The sequence below is a fragment of the Thunnus albacares genome, chromosome 12 (assembly GCF_914725855.1).
Source record: "Thunnus albacares chromosome 12, fThuAlb1.1, whole genome shotgun sequence".
NCBI classification, from domain to species: domain Eukaryota; kingdom Metazoa; phylum Chordata; class Actinopteri; order Scombriformes; family Scombridae; genus Thunnus; species Thunnus albacares.
In genome coordinates, this window is record NC_058117.1 from 29014360 (window position 1) to 29038564 (window position 24205).

Consider the following 24205-nt stretch of genomic DNA (forward strand, 5'->3'; position numbering starts at 1 on the left):
AAATGAAACCAATAAGTAAAACATACTACCTTTTTTGTGCCATTATGATAGTCGACCAAGGTCTTAACCATTTTCGCACAGATTGATCACTACTGAATGAACCAAATCAAAATGTGTTGTAGCAAACAGCAGGTCAAGATCACTTGAAGCGCTACTTTTCCTTTTAAAAAGGAAAATCAGAGGAGCTTTGCTCTCGAACCGCAGCAGCAATTATTTTCATTGTTTATTCATCAGTTTTCTGATGAATTGATTACTGGTTAAGTCTCTATAATTCCCCAAAATCAGCTAAAAATGGACATTTAAATTTCCCAGAACCACAAGTGACATCTTAGGATTACTTGTTTTGGTCCAAAACCAAAAATGAACTCAATATATATATTGACATAAAACAGAGAAAAGCAGCAAATTGTCGCATTTCAGAAACTGGAACCAAGCAAATGATTGGCAACGACTTGCACAAATATTGTTAGTGAATGATTTCCTGTCAATCATCTAATTGATTAATGATTTCAGAGCTACTACGGTCCAAATAGTAACTTTTCAATGTGCGTCAACTGTTCTGAGAAAAAGACAGAAATAAACAGTAAGTAAAACAGAAAAAAACAACAAAAGAAATTAAAACTACACAAAATCTTAAAACCTGAGCATGACGAAACACATGACTGAAGGAAGCGACTCACTTTATGTCTCAGCTTAGTGTCACAAAGCTCGATTTCAGAAAACTATCTCAGCTGTGTATTTTGGACTAAACAGCAGGCAACATATCAAAAGTGCGATCCCATTAGAAGAACTGAGCTTGTCTTATAAAAACAATCAGCCGAAGATCAGAGAAACTACTTTCTCTTCATTATCATATCATTAACTGCTCCTCATTATGTATTCAAACTCATTCATGTTTGCACTCTGAGCTCAAATTACAATCACCATCTTAATAATAATCTTACAGTCGAATCAAATGTGTCTTTTTTTTTTCCATCTTGACATTCACTCTGTATCATTTGGAGACTGAAAGCCTTCGAGTCCAATTAAAGAGACAACAAACAGGAATCATTGGTGGGACTCTGTGCTTGTCCAATGTATTACATTATGAAATTACACAGCGATAATGAGACCGATGAGACTCGTTCTTGCTGCTCAATGAATTAAGAAACACAAGGTTGCGTCTTTTGGGGGTTTAGTTAAAAAAATGACATGCATCGGCTCTGAATTTGGTGGTTTTCTTCTGATATGCAACTTGATTTTTTTTCCAGGTAGAGAGAATCTATAAAGAACACAAATAAGCCTCAACAGTTTTCCCACCTTTGTACCAAATTTAAGCCTCTTGCCATCTGAAAACTGCAGCAAAAGTCAATATATTGATAGCCCTTAATTAGTCCTGCGGCTCTATTTAACTCATCTTCATGTCTGATCAGATATGTCTTTGTGGTTGATCAAACTGGTGTCAACATCTTCAGACATTAAATGCATGTTTGATAATGTCATTATGACAGGTAAGGTTCCTCAGGTGGAGAACAACTTCAGTATTTGTCTACATTTAGTTTCACGATTGATTTCACAGAGCAGATCGATTCATTTTGAGCAGATGCTACTTTCTGAAAATCAAACTGCAGCCTGAAATAATGACAGACTCTCTTTGTGCGTCTGTCATGCAACCCAAAAAAAAAAAAAAAAAAAGAGAAACCGCTGCATGTCACCTCATTCCACAGCACTTAAACCCCCGTGCAACAAGCGTGCACTTGAACGCACCGCTTCCCCGTAAAACAAAACAGAAGGTCTCACCGTGCATCGTAGCTCGCCGCTCTGAATCCTTCAAGGTTTTCAGATCAGGGGTAAAAAATGACAGAAAACTTCCCAAAGCTGCTGCTGCTGTCTGTCTGTCTCTCTCTCTCCTCAACACACTCACACACTCTGCCACCACAGAGTCAAACAAAGGCTTTCAAACCCCGAACTCCACTCCCCTTTTTGTGTGGAGAGGGGAGGGACGTGGTTGCCATGGCGATGCATCTCCTGCTGAGGCTAATTTGTGCGGGCCACTTGTAGGGCCTGACAAGAGATGTGTGTGTGTGTGTGTGTGAAAGAGAGAGAGAGAGAGCAGGCTGTTTACATTCAAACGCGGCAGTGATTTTTGTTTCCACTCATTGTAGTGAACTGAGGAGGTGTCACACACTGGTCTGATGAACCGGTGTGACGCTGCCTCAGACTGGCTAAACTGGACTGAACAGAATATATTTCACGAGCCTTGATGGGAAATAGAGCAGAGTGATCATACAATGTGGGATTATATCATTTTTATTATCCTATCATGAGATTTTTATCATAATAACACAATAAAATAAATGCAGCTTCCTGTGCAGTTTATATGCCTATCATCATTTGTAATTTGAACCTCAACTATGTATTTTTAATTTCACAATGTATAGTATATTATACATATTAAATAGTCGTATCACCTTTAAAATATCATTCATCCCTTCAGCCATTAATACCATAAATAAATCACACTAATAAATATAAATAAATCACACCTAAACTGGTCTTTTAGTGAGCGTTCATTACCTTTTTCACTTCAGTGTTTTTACTGTCTTGCTGTTTCTACTTTGTTACTGTTGCTATAAAGACAATAAAGTTTCTTTGAATCTTGAATATTTGCTATATATGTATTGTTTAACTCATCTTGGGCACAAAATTGGAATTAAGTTGGATGAATGAAGTATTTTTATCTCATCTATATGTAAAATTCTGTTTTCCCACGTTCACTACATTTAACATTAATTTGATTATCTTACATGTGAATTTTTAAACATTTTTCATATTGTGCTACATATCAGTAAGATCAAGATCTAATTAAACTTTCACACATCAGTGAAATTTAAACTTTAGGAATTGTGTTTGTTCCTGCAAACGAGATTTGTTGTAAAATATAAATATAATCTGACTGCTGGTGATGTGCAAGTGAGCTGTTAGCATGCTAAGATTAGCATAAATACCCTTCCCTGGCTAACATGAATCATATTATCTGTCTTTGACTTATTACTCGTGTTTATAGCGTCAGTGTTTGTTGTGCACATGCTAAATATTCTTATAGTGTGAAACTTTTAAAAAAACTTAGTGAATTTAGAAGCTGTAGTTAATCATTTTAACAAATAAAGACTAATGATCATCCACTTTGAACCAAATTAACGACATGAACACCCTGAATTACTTCAGTTAGCATTAACATTATAAAAAGAAATGTATAAAAGTTTTATCAGATCCGTTTTTCTATAATTCAGCCTCCATCTTTAGTCCTGAACGTGTGTTTTGCTCTTTCTAAACTTCTCAATAACCTCTTCCTTGGATTTTCTGTTGGAGTTTTTTCATACAGATGGCTTCTTTTTCTTCTATTCATTCTAAATAAACCGGATTGTAAATATATCACCTCTGAGTTAACAGGAACAAGTGTCCAGCAAATGTTCACATCAGACCACCTTCATCCAGTTTCATAAACTGGATAAAAGCTGAATCACTGCCAGGACCAAGAAATTAGACAGATCCATTGATTTATTTGAACATTTCACTGATTATAGTTTAAACTGATTACAGCCAGAGCCAATGTGTCTGAGTGTGTGTGTGTGTGTGTGTGTGTGTGTGTGAGTGTGTGTGTCTGAGTGTGTGTGTGTGTGTGTGTGTGTGTGTGTCTGTTGTTACATGCAGTTTGTTTTACAGACACAAAAATACACAACGTACTGTCAATACATGTCTATTCCTGCTAACAATAAGAACACAAATCAATAGATTCTGATCATTCTGCATGATCTGCTGTTGTTACTGTCAAAACACACACACACACACACACACACACACACAAGCTAAAACACTCCTTGAAGTAGGATGGGGTTGCTGTGGTGACGGCCAACTGCATTTGATGCGCGTTCATGATGAGTGTGACAGCTTTTTGTAAGCAAACGTGTGTGTGTGTGTGTGTGTGTGTGTGTGTGTGTGTGTAGGTCTGTCATAGGCTACTTTCAGGGACAAATTTCAGACTAAAGACCACTGGTCCCCATTGTCCTCAATTGGTAAAATGCTGATTTTTGGGTCAGTGGTTATGGTTAAGGGTAAGTCTCCAGGAAATTAATGCAAATCTATGTAATGTCCCCAAAAATGACCTAGGACGACATGTGTGTGTATGTGTGCGTGTGTGAATTAGTGTTATTGTGCGTGTCAGACATGAAGAAAACGGTTTATAAATACTGGCATCTGCCTGTTCATCATTATTTCATACATACTGTATGAACTTCTGACTGTTAATCACACAAACAAGTAAATAATTTCACAGAATATAAAGTTATAAGATCAAAATAACTTAAGGAAACATTATATAAGTGTATTATAAGTATCACTATTATAATACAATGATGTCTTTATGATGTCATGTCCTTACTCATTAAACTTAAAAAAGGTAAAAGGTAGTAGGCGTGTCATGTAGACGACATGCTGTTTATTGAGGAAAATACAAAACCTGCTTGACAAAAATTAGATTTTAAACAGGAGAGACAGACTTGCATCAGGAAATCTAAACCTTGTGTTATCAGTTTTTTGCTCTGAAATGTATTGATTAGTTCGTTTTTAGCTAATCAAGGAAGCAAAATCCTGTGTTTACTTCCAGGCGGAATCAGAGACAAGCGTTTTTGGTGTGTGGTCATCTGAAAATGAACAGTGCATGCACAAACATGTGTATGCTTGTATGTATATATATATGTGTGTGTGTGTGTGTGTGTCCTGGTTGTATTTAAAGTCAACGGTCTGTCTACACTATTATACATTCTGTCAATATATTGATATTTCCACAGAGACTCTGTTGACCATCTGCAGGAGTCCCATGACACGCTGTTACATCACTGCACCCAAAATAGCAATTTAGTCAGTAAGTCAACCTCTACTCACTTCCACTAAATGTTTTCACTGATCGAAATCAGTCAGAATATACTGTTGTAAACTCACACTCACACAGCATCATCATCATCATCATCCTCGCCTCTCCCTCCTCCTTCCTTCTCTCTGACACCTGCTCAGAGTCAAACGGGCAGATGACAGGGACGCCTCTTGGGGGCTTTTAGGGGCCACGTGTCTTGTTGCCCTGACCCCTTGTTTCCCCTGGGGGTGTAGGGGATGGAGCCCCTCATCCCACCCCTCCCTCCTCCTCCTCCTCCTCTTCTTCCCTCACTGCATTAAGCTCCATTTAAAAGTCATCATCAAGCCTTGTTTAACATTCGATCAGCAGAGGAGAGCAGACGGTCGCGTTTCGCCTCATAAAAACTCGCTGGCTGTCCAGCTGGTCTCCCAGAGGACACTGAGGACCCTCCAGTCTGTGAGTGTCTGATCTACTGTATGTATCTCTCTCTGTATATCTATTAAATATAAGAACAAACAGGCCCTGAACAATTTAGACTTTCCATGTTTACTTATACGTCTCTATCTATTTATCTTCAGCATGACTTTACAGGATTTGAACTGTAATATTACAGTTTCTGATCATTCAAAACCAAATTATTAATCAGTTTTTATTTTATTTGAGCAGTTTCTCTTCTGGTAAGAAGTCCTGCCAGTAACCAGAAGTCTATAAATTCTGTAAATCTGTATTAAAAAAATATTTTCATCCTTCTTCTTTGCCTTTAATGTGTCTCCTCTCTTAGCAAGCTTCTGTCTAGATGAGGTAACCATAATGTGACCTTTGACCTCCTCATAATCTATTGCAGGTAGTATGAAGTGAAGCTCATCCTCACTGTCAGTCACTCTGCACACCTGCATTCATTGTGATTAAAATATAATGTGTTTTATAGATAGTTAGTAAAGAAAATCATTCAGGATTCACAGCTGAACCAAAGCTGCTCCAATAACTTCCTTATCATTTTACATTTTTTAATATTTTACTTGAGTATAAACATTTTTTTTGCAACAAATAAACTCATTTTTATATAAGTCAAAATCTTCAAATGGAAATGTTTTCCTGAATTAAATAAAATATATGAATAAATGAACAAAACTGTGGTTTAAACAAAGCAAGAATAAGAATCTGACAAAGCATCTTTTGACTTTGATTCAGTGCTACAGACACAGTTTGGTCAAAATAAATTAAAGTCCCCCTACATTTAAAAATGTTGTTTGAGCTTCACTGTGCAGAGTTTGACACTAGAAGTCTGTTTTCACATTGATCTGCTGAAAGAGGAAAGTTTCTCTGAGCTCATTGAATATCTGATTTTAAGAGGCGGGACTCTGATCATGATTTGTGATGATCACAACTAGTTTGCAGCCAATCGTGGTCCAGAATTCAACTCGCACAAGTGTGATGTGGAAACTTGAAGCCTCCAGAGCACAAACACTGAGAATGGACTTTACAGTGAAGAAGGAGAGCTCTTGTGTCCTGCAGTTAAACTTGTGAAATTAAATATATTTACATATTCATAGATTCTGCAGTTTTTAATAACGGAGAAGGAGAATGAGCCATTTCAAGGATTTTAATGTGGTAATTATGCTTTTTTTTGTGGAAAAACCACATCAGACACATTATTGTTCCAGGCAGATTATTTTTACATGTATAAGTTCTTGTCTGGAAGGATGTTTAAGGTTTGATACTCATAACACATAACCGCACGCATACATACATATACAAACTGATATGAGAGCAATCAAGTCACTCGCATGGCTGATGTAGGACAAAAAACAAAAAACACACTGCCTGCACACACACAGTAACGGACAGAAGGGCCCTCTGTGTATGTGTGTGTATATGTATATGAGTGTGTGTGTGTGCGTGCGTGTGTGTGTATATGTATATGAGTGTGTGTGTGCGTGTGCGTGTGTGTGTGTGCGTGTGCTTGCGTGCATCAAAACTCCAACAGAGGACTGAGAGAATCTCAAACACATAACTCCTCACAGACGCTTCACATCTGCGTCACAAACCTCCCAGTGTCCACATCTGACTCCGTCACAGCAGCCCGGCAGAGAGATGTGAATACACAGCGGGGGTGGACAAAATAACAGGAACGCCTGATAACGTAATTCAATGTGTTTGAATGTTTGATTGGTCACTGATTCTCAGTGGAAAACAGACTAAAAAGAACTGTTTCTGTTTATTACTGTTGATATGAACAAGTAGTTTGTATCCACTGTTGTCCAACAAATCAGGGCCTCCGATACATTACATCACCTAAAATCTTTCCATACATGCTCACAAGAACATCTTCTAGTGGAACTTCCTTGATATCGAGCAGTCGTCAACGTGAACTCAATGATTTAATGCTAAGTTAGCGATTTTTGAGAGGATTCTACAGAAAAATAATGGCAAAAAACTGCAGCACAATATGTTAATTAACTACAAATTTAGCTGAAAATGTAAACATGCAACAGTCCAGTACCTTTCACAGTGGTTTTAGGGTTGTAGTTCCAGAAAAATCTGCAAACATGTTGACTGTCAGCTCTTTTAACATCTCATTTAGTTTCAATCAGACAGACAGATAGCAGAGACACATCCTCAGGTATAAACTAACGATTACTGACCACCAGGCTTGGGAACTATCCATCATTACCGACATCAGCAATCAATGCCAATGATTCCATCGTTGAACGTATATCAGCATCAGCTCGACTCATTCGGTGTTTGTGCAATGATGTCGCTAATGAGTCGACAAGGCATCCAGACATCCATCGATAAGATACCGATCTAAGAATAGAAGTCCTGCCAATGAGTCGATCAATACATGGCTCGCCTGGGGGGGGGGGGGGGGGGGGGGGGGGGGGGGATCTGGCCCGGTTTCAAACCTCGCTTTAAACCGCAGACTGTAGACAAACGTGACGTCATCCAGACAGGACGGTTTGACGGCATCTCTTCAGAAAAATGCCACGTTTCATCGCAAAGTTATGTGATTAACTGTTCACTCATTCAGACCAAAGCCAGCTAATTTAAAGGTTGAAATATATATATATATATATATATATATATATATATATATATTCTACATAAGATCAATATCTACTGAATCCTTGAGCAATGAGCATTTAAAATACACGTGTTGTTTCAGTGCAGAGGGTAAACAGACTGTAACTAACAAAGAGTTCAATGGTTGGAAATTATAATATAATATAATTCATATCACTCAGTAAATCTAACTGGAAGATGATGTTTTGTGAATGTAGATGATCTCCGGTCAGGAGTCACCGTACAGATACTGAATCCCACCACTGTTTCCTGTATATCATTTGTGTACATTAGCCTGCATTCTTCACTACTCCAGCCTGTTGCCAAGCAACCCGGGGTCAAAGGGCAACGCAGAGGCCAGACACTTCTCATTCCTGTCTGCGGTTGGTTGGTGGGGGAGGACCGTTTGATTATTAAATGACAAATGATTCGCACTCACACACACACTCTGATACTTGAGAGAGCCGACATCCTGACCTGCTTATGTTTGCTAAAGGCGTTTCTGTGTGTGTGTGTGTGTGTGTGTGTGTGTGTGTGCATGAATACTGATATCAACACTCACCTTGTGTGTATTTGGTTTGATGCATCGAATGAAATACGGGTTGGAGGTGCTGAGTGTGGCCATCAGAGAGTGCAAAGAATCCTGCAACAAAACAAACAGGTACAAATACTTCTGTTACAACTAATATTATCATTATTATTATTATTTGTATATATCATGTACTAACACCACATACCACAGCATCTATAGGCTAAGCTAGTCTGCAGAGCCTGGACCTTTAAAATACATTATACTCAATATAAAAAAAAGCACAATACATATGATAGCAGCAATAATGTGTACATTATAGTGTCACTGCTATGTTAGAAGTGTAAGTTACAACTACTTAATAACACTTAATAGCAACTGGACTAACATGCTAAATCACTGCAGTGTTTCTCTTAAAATATGTGTAAAAAATGACTCAGAGAAAATCATCAGAAATGAAATATTGAAATCAAAACAGTCACATTTCATCGCTGTGTATAAACTTTTATTGAAATATCCATTATAATTACAGTAGTATGTATATGTGTATATATATACATATACAGTATGTTAGATCAGTTGCTATTAAGTGTGTAAACTCTTAACTTCTAACATAGTAGTGATACTATAATATACACATTATATTACTTCTATTACTACAGCTGCTATTTTTACTACAATCACTGCTAATATTCTACTACAACTACTGATGCTGCTACTCTTAATGTGCTAATATTATTAGTACTTATCCTAGCAAAGGTAATACTACATTTTTATTACAACAATACCTACTGCTACTACAACTATCTCTACTTCTACAGTTACTACAACAGCTACTTATACTACAACTACTGCAATATCTAATATTATACTGAGATAAATATCTGAACTTTTATGTTACAACTACCGCTGCTACTACTACAACTTGTACAACAGTTAATACTATTACTAATACCAACACAAGTGCTGCTATTTCTGCAACTGCAATAATGTGTAATTCTACTACTTCTACCACTAGTATTACTGTCAAATATATTACTACTGTACAACTACTGCAGCTATTACAGTTTCTACACCACAATTGCCACTAATACTATTTGTGCAAGTTGCTATTTTTTTACAATACTGGTATTACCAGTATTTTTTTACTGTAACAACTACCTACAGTATACTGCTACTACTATTATGACAATATTAGCTACTACCACAACTGCTTCTAGCACTATTTCTACAAGTTAGTGCTTGCAGCTGCAACTAACACAACTTGAAATACCAGTCATACTATGACTATGTCTACTGTTTTACATGCTTCTACAATTACAACCACTGCTATTACTACCATCAATACTATGCTACTACTACTGCTGTTATTTCCTCTACAACTGTTACTGACAGAATATACTAGTGACAGAACTAACCAACCAAAAATAACACGTATTTCTGTATAAATTCCTAATAAAGATCACAGAGCTCTGTTGTTCTTGTGCAGCTGGTTGTGTTTTTTTTAGCACTGATAAGCACTGACTGACTCTTTTGAGGAAGACTTGACAGTAAACATGTTGTTTATTTGTGACTTACCTTAAACTGGGAGCTGACTGTTGGCCGTCTGTGCTTGGAGCTGATCTTCAGAGTGTCCTGTTTGTTGCGGCTCAGTACGTGTTCAAACAGATCGTAGACAAAGTCCAATCTGACAGGCAGAGAGAAATAGTTACACGATATGAAGTCTAAACGTTGTTAAATTACTTCATAATTGAATTATGAGTAAAGAACAACTGTAGTTAAAATACTTGTTACTTAACTGTCACTCATAATGTCACATATTAACAATGTTCTCCATTTACATAATTCATTTTAACTTCACGGTACTGGTCGCTCTTTCAGAAGTCACACTATGGATAACATTTAATCCTTTATGTATTACAAATACTATAAAATAAAGTAAACAAAACTTTCAACCAATATATTTAAGTCTGTCAAACAGTCCCACTAAGAGTTATTACTGTATTTCTGGAGGTTTAAGTGAAAAATCAGTCACACAAAAAAGTGTTGACAGTCTATTAAGCTGTTACATATATTTTGACCAGTGAAGCTACAGAGCTGAGCACAGAGGAAACTATACTCAACTGACATGTTTATATTTAATAAATTCACTTTTAGAACAGAGAAAGCAACATTGAAAAATGTTCCTCTATAGTTAAAAGTGGAGTCAAGGGAAAATATTTTTTGTCAGACGGGATACATAAATAAAGCAAAGTGGATTCCTCTCTTGAGCTAAGCAGGCATTACGTAAGTGAAGGTTTTTTAAAAGTTCTTTTTCTGATGGACTCATGACGCTGAGCAAGACTCCTCCTAACGATATGTACATGTGTGGAAATATGAGGCTGTTCACTGCTGCTTCCATTAAAAAAAAAAAAAAAAAAGTTAGAAAAGCGGCACCCACCTGCTCTCCCTCAGCAGGTTGAGGATGTCATCTCTGAAAGTGTCTCTGTTCTTCTCCAGCATCCCCCTCACGTCATACACCACCTGCAACACGCCACAAGAGGGCGTCAGAGGGTTTTAAAACAACAGTGACGAGAGCAGCAGCCTGTCAGCCAGAGACTGTCCTCTCACAGAAAGTGGAAGTTTTTTTAGGGATGGTCGTTATCATGAATTATAAAAGCAGGAACTTCAGGGAGACGAATGTGAAAGACAACATAGTATTTGACAATATCTGGAGATCTGTAGTAACGAGAAGTAAATAAGTTAAAAAAAAAAAAAAAAATTTGTTTTTTCTGCACACCAAATGTATATTTGCTGTGATCTGGAAAAATCCACAAAAGCCACCTCTTAGTTTATCTCTTTTTAAGCTTGATATCTACGGAAAAATTAACATTTGCATTAAAGGGAAAATCCAGGAAGTTTGAAAAGATGCTGGGACAGGTATGGACCTCCTGAAAATAGTCCCATTGAGGGTTTTTTAAGACTTAATTTGTCTTAAAGTAAAGTGGAGTTTTAAGTAAGTTTGGACAAACTGTACATCATCATTAGTTTTCTTTTCATGTACTTTATTAGTTTAATTATTCATCCATTTAGTGCGTGTGTGTGTGTGTGTGTTGTTGTGTGTATACATGCATATATTTACTATATTTGAGTGTTATCTTTAATGTTTTACACAACACTATACCAAATTAAAAATACATTAAAAGGATAGGATAGCATCAAATTCCCTCTTTGTGTTTCCCTGTTGAGCTGTAGTGGAAGTAAAGTAACAAAAAGAGCGACTTTGGCACTAAAAAGACTGTAATGTTGAAAGATATCTACTTGATTTGACTCATTTGGACGTTGAAGCTTCATATTAGCTTCAGATAAACTTTTAAATACATTTTTGCACAGAGGGAGGACTGTGGAAGTGCATGATGAAGGGATCTTCTAATGGTCAGTATGAACAGGAGGAATGATTACAGTAAGAAAAACATGTTTCAATGTTCATTTAGGCTCCTGACTGTTTTTTTAAGACAGAAAATTGTGAAACTGTCCTTTAATGGTAAAAATATTAAGGTCTTACCTCTCCTGCATAGTGCTTGACTCCAAAGTAGTGAACAGCAACACGTGGTTTCACATAGAACGGGTTTTTCTGCAGCAAGAGAAAGAATTATTATCTGTAAGTCATTTCCATTATTCAACCAACACACATATTTGCAATTACAGAGAAATAAGAGGAACTGCAGATGATTACAGATCGGCTTCTGAAGGCAGAGATGATCATCTGTTTACTTAAATTATACTTGGAGGAAACTGAGGGAATTATTTATTTCTGATAATGTTGTAAAACAAGAAAATGAGAGTCCGCCAGCAGTAAAATAATTTCTGGAGTAAAAAATCGAGTCTTATATTCTTAAACATCCTTTATGTCTCCTGTTGGATGTGTCAAATGTAAATTTATTGGATCATAATCCTCTTTTACAAGGCTTTAAAGTTTCACTGAGAGTACCGCCAAAAAAAATATTTATTGAAATATTTACAAGCGCTCATATTTATTCAAATTAAACTTCAGAATGACTTTCTTTACTACTAGAGATGACATCAGTGTTCAAATCAAGTCAAGCTGTTCACAAAGAACTGTTTTCTACCAGAGATCAGTATCCTGTTAGCAACAGATGCTAACAACGTTATACATTTATTAATGCTCCATAAATTCCTTTTCCTATAGCATGCAAAGTGTAATATAAACTGTCCATTAGATGATCTAAAATGTTCTCCTGTGTGTACCGGAGTCTGGGCAGCAGATAAACCTTCTAATATCCAGACGCCATGTTCTTCAAACAACTAGTTAGCTAAAGCAAAAAAGGTTTGATGGAAACACAGTAATGCTGCCCGGATTACGTTTTCCATTAACATATTTAAATTGTTTTCACTTGCAGCACCTACAGCATTATTTAACATTTTTATGGTTATGTTTAGGCACCAACAGCATGTGGTTCAGGTTAGAGAAAGATCATGGTCTTGTTTCAATGCAGAAATAGTCAGCAGTGACTTGAAGTGTGAGACATCATGTGTAAAGGGGATATATCATGTTTTTTGTGATTTTCTGTCATTTATATGCTGTTATAATGTGGGATGTCCATGTTAAACATGATAAATTCTAAAACTTGAGGTGAATGTAAAATACAGACCTAGGAACATTTATAATATGTCCTTAAAAACATTTAACCAAAACTTTTTATTGCCTAAATCTAACCAGTTTCACTTGAAAATATAATGTCTGTGAACGTAATCCAGGCAGGAAGTGATTATGTTTTACACCATAACATAACGGGGAAAACAAATTAGCAACATATAAAAGGTAATTTCCAGGAGTTAGGGTTGTATACACTTCCCTGCATTGTACCAGGATTATTTCTATGACATTTGTTTGAATGAACGTCACAGTTGAAAAGTCACGAGTTTAAATTTATCCTTACAAAGGTTAATAATGATGGCTGTCCAAACATAAACTGAGATACATTATTTAGACTTTTTTTCTTTTTCGTCCTCAGAAAAAAAAAGAGCTACAGTGGATGTTGATGAAAATCAGCTCTGATGACTTTCTATTCTTGATGCTTTAATGTGAATAAACTGAATTTTTCTCATTTGATATCAGAGATTTCGGCTTCACAGTATGAACTTCTTCATCTCTTAAGTGAGTCAGAAGTTTTCACTGAGCCTCAGTCTGATTTTAAATAGAGAGACAAGCTGCAGGTCTCTGACTCTGACCTCTGAGCATTTATTTATAAGTAACATATTTCTGTTCCCTGAGAAGTCCTGGAAACAGAAACGTCAGTCTGTCTGCCTGCATGAGATCAACTGCCTGAATGCAAATCAATATGTCGCTATAAAAACAAAACATTTAAATATTGAGAAATGAGGTAGATGCAGACGTACCGAGTGCTGGCTGTGGAGTTTCTCCAGTAAGGTGTCGTCTGTGGCTTTGGGGAAGTGACTCTCCTCGTTCATCAGGGCCAGGAGACCCAGTTTCTATGGAAACACAGGGAGATCATCACCATCACTAGTGCTGTAATCACCATCATCATCATCACCGTCATCATGATTGATTTCAACATGATGTTAGTTGTTATTGTTTCTTTCGCTCTTCTTAATCTCGACTCGTCTCTTGATTTTTATTGTTTTTTAATCATATAACGACTATCTTTCTCTTTGGGCATGAAAACCTCTGTTTGAGATAAATATTGCATAAAAATATTTACTTCTGATTACAGTACAAACAGTACACTCGAGTTATAACAAATTGTATCATCTTTATCATCAACAGCAGCGTCATAAGCATCATTTAAAAGTTCTCAAGTTGAGCAAGAATTTTCAATCACCGACGTACCTTCTCGATCAGATCCAGACACTCTCCGTTGTCCATCCAGTTGATGTCGACCCAAACCAGGCCTTCCCTGCAGGAAGCAGCCAAAAAAAAACATACTAGGTCACTAAGAGGCACTTAAAAACAGATGAATGAAGAGATAAACACCATTTAAAAGCAGTGGAGCTGCTCTAAACTGAAAGTAAATCAACTTTTTTGGTAAACTTCTTCCAGCAAAGAAGGAATATTTTTACCTTGACGTATGCGTATGTTTTTACCCCTGACTACCTGTCTGTCTGTTAGCAAGGTGATCCAGATAAACCAGTTTACATCATTAGACGCTTTTGTGGGGGGAAAAGTATAATGTGTGAAGGAAACTACACTCAGGACGTCCAGGTTGGCAGCTCATGATTGTATTTTCATTCTGTTTTATGGAAAACAACAAATGCAGAAGACAAACACTGAACGAACATATGCAGTTTTAGAGGCTTCAGCTTTGCAAATTATAAAATAGTTGGTGGAGGTTTGGACTAACCGCCTTCAGCCTGATGACCTCTTCAGCTGTGTTTTATAAATATTGAGAAACATCGGGTAACAATTTGGTCAGACTGTAATCTGCTCTGGGAAAAAAAAACCTGGGCGGATATGAAGCGATGTTTTGTGTATGTGAAATCACAATAGCTGGCAGACTGCGATGCAGGGCTTTTATTTTCCATGCTAGCTTAGCCAACCCACTCGACAAACCTCTTTATATAATCTAATTATCCAAAGTCCAAAGTGGAATAATAAAACCTTCTTCCACTTTGGTTGAACATCTTCATTTTATTCTACGCAGAAAACATCATCACCATTTTAAACATGATGAAAGTTTTGTGCTGTCGGTGTGTTATGGGTGTTAACTGTGATGTGCTTTGCTATTTACATTATTTACTGTTCTAGTATTCAAAATACTGGTCTACGACAACCTTACTTTTTGTGTGTTACCATGTTAAGTTATTATATGTTGTAGAAATGCACATTTTCTTTCCAAATAGTTAAAGCTAAAGCTAGCTACGAAAGGCTAGAAAGTCTTACTTTTTTGCCTAATGCTGTTATCTGTGATTGAAATATATCATTTTTGATGATCCTACATCTAGCTAATGTAGGTTTTTATCTTACAATATAAACAGCAGTAGCTACATTTAATCATTATGGAGCGTAATGTTTGCTAAACTGCTTAAAGGTAGCTAACTAGCCTAGCTTAGCAGAATAGCATTCACTGCCATGTCAGCTTTTGACTTTAGTGGAGTTCATACCATGATTTGGAGTGGTTAAATTCCCTTTAAATTACATATTAAATATATTACACTGTAAATTATATGAATTTCAATAGAAATATTAGCAACGGGTTAATGACAGACATTAATCGAAGCAGTTAGAGTGATTTAGCTATGTATGTTTAGAACCACACCATCATTACATCATTACAATTACATAATTAAAAGGCACAAAATTAATGAATTACAAATTATCCATTTGTTAGATTGTTGGACTAAAAACTTTAAACCCTTTTTAAAATAAACTTAAGTGTTCTCTGCCTTTATAGACAAAATTAGGTAACATCTAAAACATAAGAACTACAAGTTAGATGTTGAAGGCTTGTTATAAAAACTACATTTTGTCTTACACAATGAATTATGATTGGAAATGCAGAGAAACATGAGATAAATGGAGTTTAGGAGTGGAAAAAAAAACAAAAAAAAAACCCAAAATGATTCATCACGAGTAAACAACCTCCACCTACTTGTTGTATTCAAGTTGCTCCAGGGAGAAAATGTGCTTGTTAAAATATTCCTGAAGCTTCTCATTTGCATAGTTGATGTTGAACTGCTCAAAGTGGTTGACCTGTGGGGAAACAATTAGGAAGATATTAGACACACAGAAAAACACAGACGGATAGTTAATTAACGGAAAAACAGAGAATCCCTGAGGTGTGTTGATTTCTTGATTAACAATTAAAATATGATTAAAATACTGGAATGAGAGAGAACATAAAAAAGGTCATATTGTTGTGTTTAACTAAGTGTGAGAGATTGGAATTTAATTTGATTTAGTTAAATTTAATAAACTTTATTTATCCCTGAAAGAACACACAGAAAAACAGTTGAGTTTTTATTTTCTAGAAGTATTTTAGGTTGGATTTTTCCCTCTAGTTCAAACACACCTCAAAGTTCTCAAATCCAAAGATGTCCAGGATGCTGATGGATTTGAAGTCTTCTTTGCCCCTGATGCGGCTGTTGAGTTTGTGGATGATCCAGTTGAAACACTGAGAATAAAGTGCCATGGCCATGGAGTCTCTGGAGTCCACCGCCTGCATGGGATAAAGGTTATTGAATAGTCAGAATAAACCAAAAACTAAATTACATTTTCAGAAAATCATGACAAGTCTAAATGTTTCAGGGATTTTATTTGAGTAAAACTAGAAAAAAAATAGTAAATACTATACACCTTATGGCTGTTGTTGCAATACTTTGAGATGATATTTTAATAATTACTGGAGGGTAGTTGAGTGTGTGGGAAGGTTCAGGTTTGGGTTCCACAAATATTTCTCTGCCTGTTAATATCAGCAAACTGTTATTAGCTTTATCCTCTTTAACATCTTGTTTTTGCTGGAGAGTTGTTTTACTTTACTTTAGAAGAAGAAAAAAAAGCACAAAAAATTGTTTGAGATGAGATGACCTTTGACTGAATAAAGCAAATACTGTATATTAGTGCCAAAAAACGTGGTACTGGAAATGAGACTAAAGTTCAATGTACTGTTTTATTGGCTAATCAAAGTACACTTGAAGGACACGGCTGCAATTTTCTATGTTTTTTTTTTAATAGTTTTTGCACAACAACAGAGGTCTACGGCACAGAGGAATGAGACATATCTGGCTTTGGATACACTCACACAATACTTTCAAGTAGGACAAGTTAATTGTTGGTTTGGCTCTGCACATTTTGTTGACAATAAGAAAAATACAGAAACTTGCCAGCCGTATCTTTTAAACCAGTTTCAACTGTGGCCTCCGTCAGAGAGCTTCAAATATGAAATGATTTCTCACGCAAAAGATTTTTCCCTTTGTCTATGATTATTCTATGTTAATTTATCATATTACTTTATATTAACAACTATGAATGTCACTTTGTCCAAGTGGAGATGGTAAAAAGACATAAGTTAACATATATGAAGCATAATAACAAATGCACCATGCACCAATAAATGATGCACAGAAAAACACACGGTACCATATTCCACACTGAGCAATGAAAATCAATACAGAAAATAAATAAAATGAATAAATAACTTTAAAAACACAAAAGGACTACTAATGATAGACTGTGCAGGAACCTGTCTCGCCTTGTTTGTTTATCTCCTGAAACTCAAAAGCACGAACAGCCTGCTGGTGTTTAAACATGAACTCAGTTACCTATAGACTCATAATTAGTTCATCACTGAGGAAACAGATCAGGGCAATGAATCCCTGCAGGCTTTCAGAGGAGGCTTCGACCGTCACACGGCAACAACAACAAGAGAGAATAGCCGGAAAGTCCAAACAATGTTATGCTTCGCGTTTGTTTTGTTCTGCCCACAAAAGTCCCCCGAGCAGAACCTTCTTCATGCTAAAATTAGATGAATTGTTCTGGCTTTGCTTGTTTGTTAAAAGGTGACTCCAGCTCATCTCAGCGGTTGAGTCACAACATGTTGAGCTGCTACAGATTTTTATATATCTTTATGCAGTCAGATTAGATATACTTACTCTAACCAGGCTACATATGTATGTATATACAGCACTGTGCAAAAGTTTTAGGCACTTTAGATGTGTCTGATCAGCCCCAAATTTATTCTGCAGCATGACAACAAGCCCAAACATCCAGCCAGAGTCATAAATAAATATCTTCAGCAGCAAGAAGAACAAGCAGTGCTGCAACAGATGGTTTGGCCCCCCACAGAGCCCTGATCTCAACATCATGGAGTCAGTCTGGGATTAACATGAAGAGACAGAAGAAGAACTTCTCCAAGATGCAGGAACAACCGACCTGCTGAGTACCTGAAACACTGTGGAGAACCGCTGCTGTTATATTTAGAAGCATCCCTAACACTTTTGCACAGTCCTGTATGTGTAAAAAACATTCTTTTATCCAGATGTTATCATACAGGTGAGGCAGCTGGGGTTACCGACCTGTTCCACAGTGAGCGGTGTGCAGATCTCCTCGCCCCTGAGGATCATGGACCGGTGGGTCAAGACCTCGGCCAGCTGATCTGTGTTCAGCCCCAGAAGGTCTGACGTCCGGCTGAGAGCTGCAGACACGTGAAACACACAACCACATTATCAGAGGTTTCAGGTCTGCAGGTTCGATTGATAAAAAGCTTCTACAGGCCTTTGTCTATACTTGATTTAAAAACAGTTCTCCAAATATTTTTTAAATATCCATCAGAGACAGAAATGTGTTAAAAATGTACTCTTGCATAACATCCAGCTGAGTCCAGTAAAACCTCGGGAGGCAAACCAGTGATCATGTCAGCATGATGTCCACTGATCAATAACTGCTGTCATGACCTTTAAAAGCACGACCTTTGACTCTTGAATATTAAACACATTTGCATTTGTTTAGCATGCCGATAAAGGTCACTTCAGGGCCAAATAAGACCGTTAACACAAAGGTCAAAGCTGTCTGTGCTACAGAAAATCTATAGAGAAAGTTAATGATGCTCAACATCCTCGGTGTGTTTTTATTTAGGAAGATTAGTCTTCAAAAAAAACTGTGTGAAAGTTACAGAACATAAAAATACTTAGCAAAAATAATAGACTGAGATTTGGACTGTTTCATAGGAGAGAAAGGAAGAAAGAAATGAGTTTAAACAGCAAAATACAATGTTTGTCATTGAGCGTTTTCTGATCCCACATCTCTGTCAACAGAACATCTCCTGTTAGTGCCTGTCACTGTCACAAATCACTGTTACAGAAAATATTTGATAATTTAATGATCTGTCACTGCCATGGTTAAGTTTTTGTTAGAGGTTTAGACACAAAAACTGGTTACAGGTAAAAGAAAACAACGCAGACTGTCGATAAGAAACTAGAAACTGCACATTTTGTTGAATCAATCACACTTATTTTAATACTTTTTACAATATTTATACTGTTTGGATCTTTGCTTTAATCCTTATATACTGTTCGGGTCAAATTTGACCCATTTTTACATTTGAGAGCAGTAAAAATACCTTTCCTTCTTTGAGCCTGAAATTTTATGACTTTTTCCAAAGTGATCCAAGAATGTACAAAAAGGGAAATATTTTAACTATTTTGGTAAAGGAAAGGGTCAAATTTGACCCATATTTATTCAGCAATTCAAAAAATATTCATTGAAATCAATATGTTCCATTCTGGAACGTGGTATGTTCCATTCTAGAATGTGATTGTGGTAGCATGTGTTCTATTCTAGAATGTGATAAGTTCCATTCTGGAATGTGATTGTTCCATTAAACAGTGTAATATGTGCGATTCTGCAATGTGATTGTTCTATTCTAGAATGTGATTCTGGTTGAATGTGTTCCATTCTGGAACATGATATGTTCCATTCTGAAATGTGATTGTTCCATTCTAGAATGTGATATGTTGCATTCTGGAATGTGGTATGTTCCATTCTGGAATGTTATTGTGGTAGAATATGTTCCATTCTGGAGCGTGATATGCTCCATTTTGGAATGTGGTTGTAGTTTTACCATTCTGGAATGGGATTGTTACACTGTAGAACATGAGGAGTTCCATTCTGGAATCACATTCTAGAATGGAACAACCACATTCCAGAATGGAACAACCACATTCCAGAGTGGAACATATCACATTCTAGAATGGAACACATTCTACCACAATCACATTCCAAAATGGAACATACCACGTTCCAGAATGGAACATATTCTACCACAATCACATTCCAGAATGGAACAATCACATTGCAGAGTGGAACATATCACGTTCCAGAATGGAACATATGCTATCACGAACACATTCTAGAATGGAACAACCACATTCCAGAATGGAACAACCACATTCCAGAGTGGAACGTATCACTTTCTAGAATGGGATCATCACGTTCTAGAATACAACAATCACATTCCAGAATGGTAAAACTAACCTCTCAACCACATTCCAGAATGGAACATATCACATTCTAGAATGGAACACATGCTATCACACAATCACATTCCAGATTGGAACATACTACGTTCCAGAATGGAACTTATCACGTTCAAGAATGGAACACATGCTATCACAATCACATTCTAGAATGGAACATACCACGTTCCAGAATGGAACATATTCTACCACAATGACATTCCAGAATGGAACATATCACATTCTAGAATGGAACATATCATGTTCCAGAATGGAACGTATTACACTCTAGAATGGAACAATCACATTCCAGAATGGAACTCATCATGTTTATAATATCTTTACATTCTCCAGTTTGAGGTAACATAGGAGCAGTTTACTGTTATATGAATGTTTTTTCTCCATAAACAAATATAATAAAACTTAAAGAATACACTCTCTCTGCTCTCTGAAAGCTTCATTAGGGATTAATCACCCATGTATTAATGATACTAATAAGGTATTTATGAATTAAAAGTACATTTGTGGTTCAGAAGTTTGATATAGAGACTAAATATGAGTCAGAATAGGACCAGTATGTAAAGGTTAAAAGAAAGGAGATGAAAGAAAAATTAAATATATCACTCACATAGTTATTGTATACATGTACATTACCACGAGAGGTCCTTTCAGGTAAACGTAAACATACAGTAGGTCATTTTAGGCTTTTGTACAAATAAGTAATATGATTGTTTTTCTTGTGAGGACACTGTCAAGATTGAAAAATAAGAAAGAAGTTGGAATAAAGAGAAAGATGTTAAATGAGGTGTGAACCAGAGGAACATGAGGAACATCTTTCTAACCTGATTTGGAGGAGACTTGCGCTCCTCCGGCTGTCATGAACTCGATGTTCCCCGTGTGGAGGATCCCAGCCAGGAGCCGCAGGATCTCCCCGATGTTCTCCTCTGTGAACTGCATCGTTCGCATGGCATTCTGGGAAGGCAACCACAAACACACACACACACACACACACACACACACACAGAGGAGATGAAACTGATGAAAACCTTCCGATCGAAGGCTGTGATGGACTCGTGTTGAATTATTATTCACCGGATGGTTTTGTTTCTTTTGGGTCTGTTGTTAGTTACAATCCGTCTCCGGCAGCTGATTTATCTTTTGGGTGAATTTTGGAGGTTTTGGACTGATTTGAAGTGTTTTGTATCTGTCGGTTTGGGTTTGGCAGCAGCGGTTTCACTTTTCAGTCTCACCAGGATCAAATGTTCAGAGAGTTTCTAACTCTGTTTTATGGTTATGAATGAATGAGTCCCAAACAGAAATATATGTTAATGTATGTGAGAAATGTCAAAACATGAACAGTTTCCATATTTAAATGGAATGGAATCATAGAATTTGGACATTTTCTTTAAAAAAAAATGACTCAAAATGATGAATCAATTATCAAAATAGTTTTATGATTAGTTTAACAGTTGGCAACTAATCAATTAATTGACTAATCCTTGCAGCTCTAAAACAACAGTAGTCCCTAAATTAATTGGTCTTGAAAGTAATTATTAGTTTAAGCATGAAATGTACTGTATTTATGTATAAATGTGTGTGCAGGTGAATTTCTGGGTCCGGGTCCTGCGTACCAGAACATCCTGAAAAGTGCCTGTGTCGTTGATTGTCTTGTCGGCGGGGCAGCCGGACTGTCTCAGGTAGTGGTAGCTGTCAGGGTGCGTCAACCCGAACGCCTCTGCAACAACACAAACACAAAGATTTGTTTCACGTTTTATCCGAATATGTTCATAAACTGTTTTATTATCTTCAGATTATCCTTCTCTCCACTAAGTATCATGTTCCAGCTGTATGTTTAATGAAATATATTCTGTTTTTACAATACTTTAGCTGTTCATACTACTGTGAGTAAATCTTGTCTTTGTTTTTCTTTATTAGAGTAATGGGACAGAGTACAAAAATGTAACAATTAAGACAGAAATGGGGACACAGATATAACAAAACCTACAGACAATAACACAAAACAGTGAGACGTAACAAACAGATGATTTTTAGCTGTTTATGTTAATGAGAGACATTTTGCATCTGTATGTGCGTCTGTGCATGTATGAAAGTATGTTGTGTGTTCATGTATGCTTGCATTATGCATTATTCTTTATTTTGTATCAGTTTGTACGACTCACCCCTCTGCTGGCTGTTGGTTCCTGCTAACAGGGCGTAGAAGATGTGGTAGTTTCTCTCCCCTGGGTTCTGTCTGACCACTCGGTTCTGTGAGGGAAAGAGGAAGCGCTGCTGAGTATAAAATATTTATATGAACACAAACATGCACACACTGGTCTTTAAGTGGCACTCCAACCCAAATATATCTTTTTTAGCATCAAACGCTAACCCGCTGTCAGCCTGAAATGTGTCTGTAAAAATGTTTTTTTGTGGTTTTTACAGAGAACAGACGCTGGAATCAGTTTGTCAGCTTTAAAAGAGAAATCGTGGATTTATAATCTGGATACAGTGTTGGAGGTGGGGCTCTGTTTATTCCTTCCTGCTGTAAAGAAATTAGCCGCACGCTGCGAACACTCTATGGGCCCAACGCGCTCATAAAGCCAAAGACTTCCGCTAACGTCTGGTTTAGCCCTCTGGCTACCTTGAATGAGGTTAAAACAATCCAATCATGTGGCTCTTCTAGACTTTCCAAATGTTATCGGACCTGACGGATCGAATTTTGACAGTTAAATGAGTCATTTCGCGGGGGTTTTAAAGCCGCTCATTTTCACATGATTGTGTGTGTGAGAAAAATTCTTTTGTGCCCCTGTTGGACCTGGAAGTTGTAATTTCACGGTTTGGCCACTATGTCAAATTGGCTTCAAAGCCTGCTGCTCTTCCTAGGGGGTTTGGGAAAAATCCCTTCAGAAAGTTCTCAAATCATTATCCACTTCTCCCTTTGACATTGCTCCTGTGTTGCACTTTCCTTAAAACTTAAGAGGCCATATTTGAGAAGAGTGAACACAGCGATAGGCAGATAAGAAGGGGATTATGCTGCAGGAGAGGTTTGGGGAGTTTCTGATTCTAGTTTTTCAGCCGTGAAGTCGTCATTGCTTGAGATCCGTACTGTGACAGACATGATTTTCTTGTGAAAGACGGATCTTTTTAAACAGCCACCGTTCATCCCTACAGGATGTCTGAAGATTGATTTTGATGAAGTTTCACTTTAAAAAAGGCACTCAAATGAAAATACAGGTTTAGTAGGAGGAACGACACTCACCTTCTCTAAGAGGTCTGTGATCAGAAGAAGTGTGAGTCAAGGTTCACAACAGTCAGAGAGGACTGAGAAAGTTTTACTCAAACAAAGACTTGTAGCCACAACGCTACATTTGCTAGCTAGTTAGCCAACAGCTGACTTTTCATGTTCAAACCAACCATATTTGCCACTAGATTAACAAGCTAGTCAGCTAACCTTGAACACCAGGGACATAATGGATGATTTATATGAGCAAACACTTAAAGGAAATGGAATTTTATGTTCACTATCATCAAAAAATGCTTCAAAAAATGCAGTTTGCTTCTTGCTTCTTTCCACTTTGTTTGCTAATTATTATAAATTACAAAATGATGATGGTGATTAAGATTATTATTACAAAATAATTCAGTGATAATTCATAATTTATTTGCTCTGCCTACCATCCTGCACCACCTATCATCCTCTTGAAGCACAATTCTTCACAGTTCTCATAGAAAATGAATTGATCAGATTCTCCCTT

At 36.8% G+C, this 24205-nt stretch overlaps 1 protein-coding gene across 1 annotated transcript in view; it reads right to left on the reverse strand.

The window, feature by feature from the left end:
• myo10 (myosin X) overlaps positions 1 to 24205 on the reverse strand; it is a 150520-nt gene that overhangs the window by 26938 nt on the left and 99377 nt on the right. Inside the window, exons 7-19 of the mRNA XM_044368176.1 lie at positions 23710 to 23723; positions 22634 to 22718; positions 22085 to 22188; positions 21296 to 21425; positions 18516 to 18634; positions 16514 to 16660; positions 16094 to 16194; positions 14335 to 14401; positions 13884 to 13976; positions 12028 to 12096; positions 10924 to 11006; positions 10062 to 10170; positions 8517 to 8597 (exon numbers count right to left, since the gene is read on the reverse strand). Of these exons, the coding sequence (XP_044224111.1) occupies positions 8517 to 8597; positions 10062 to 10170; positions 10924 to 11006; positions 12028 to 12096; positions 13884 to 13976; positions 14335 to 14401; positions 16094 to 16194; positions 16514 to 16660; positions 18516 to 18634; positions 21296 to 21425; positions 22085 to 22188; positions 22634 to 22718; positions 23710 to 23723 (1202 nt within the window). The remainder of the gene's footprint in view (positions 1 to 8516; positions 8598 to 10061; positions 10171 to 10923; positions 11007 to 12027; positions 12097 to 13883; positions 13977 to 14334; positions 14402 to 16093; positions 16195 to 16513; positions 16661 to 18515; positions 18635 to 21295; positions 21426 to 22084; positions 22189 to 22633; positions 22719 to 23709; positions 23724 to 24205) is intronic.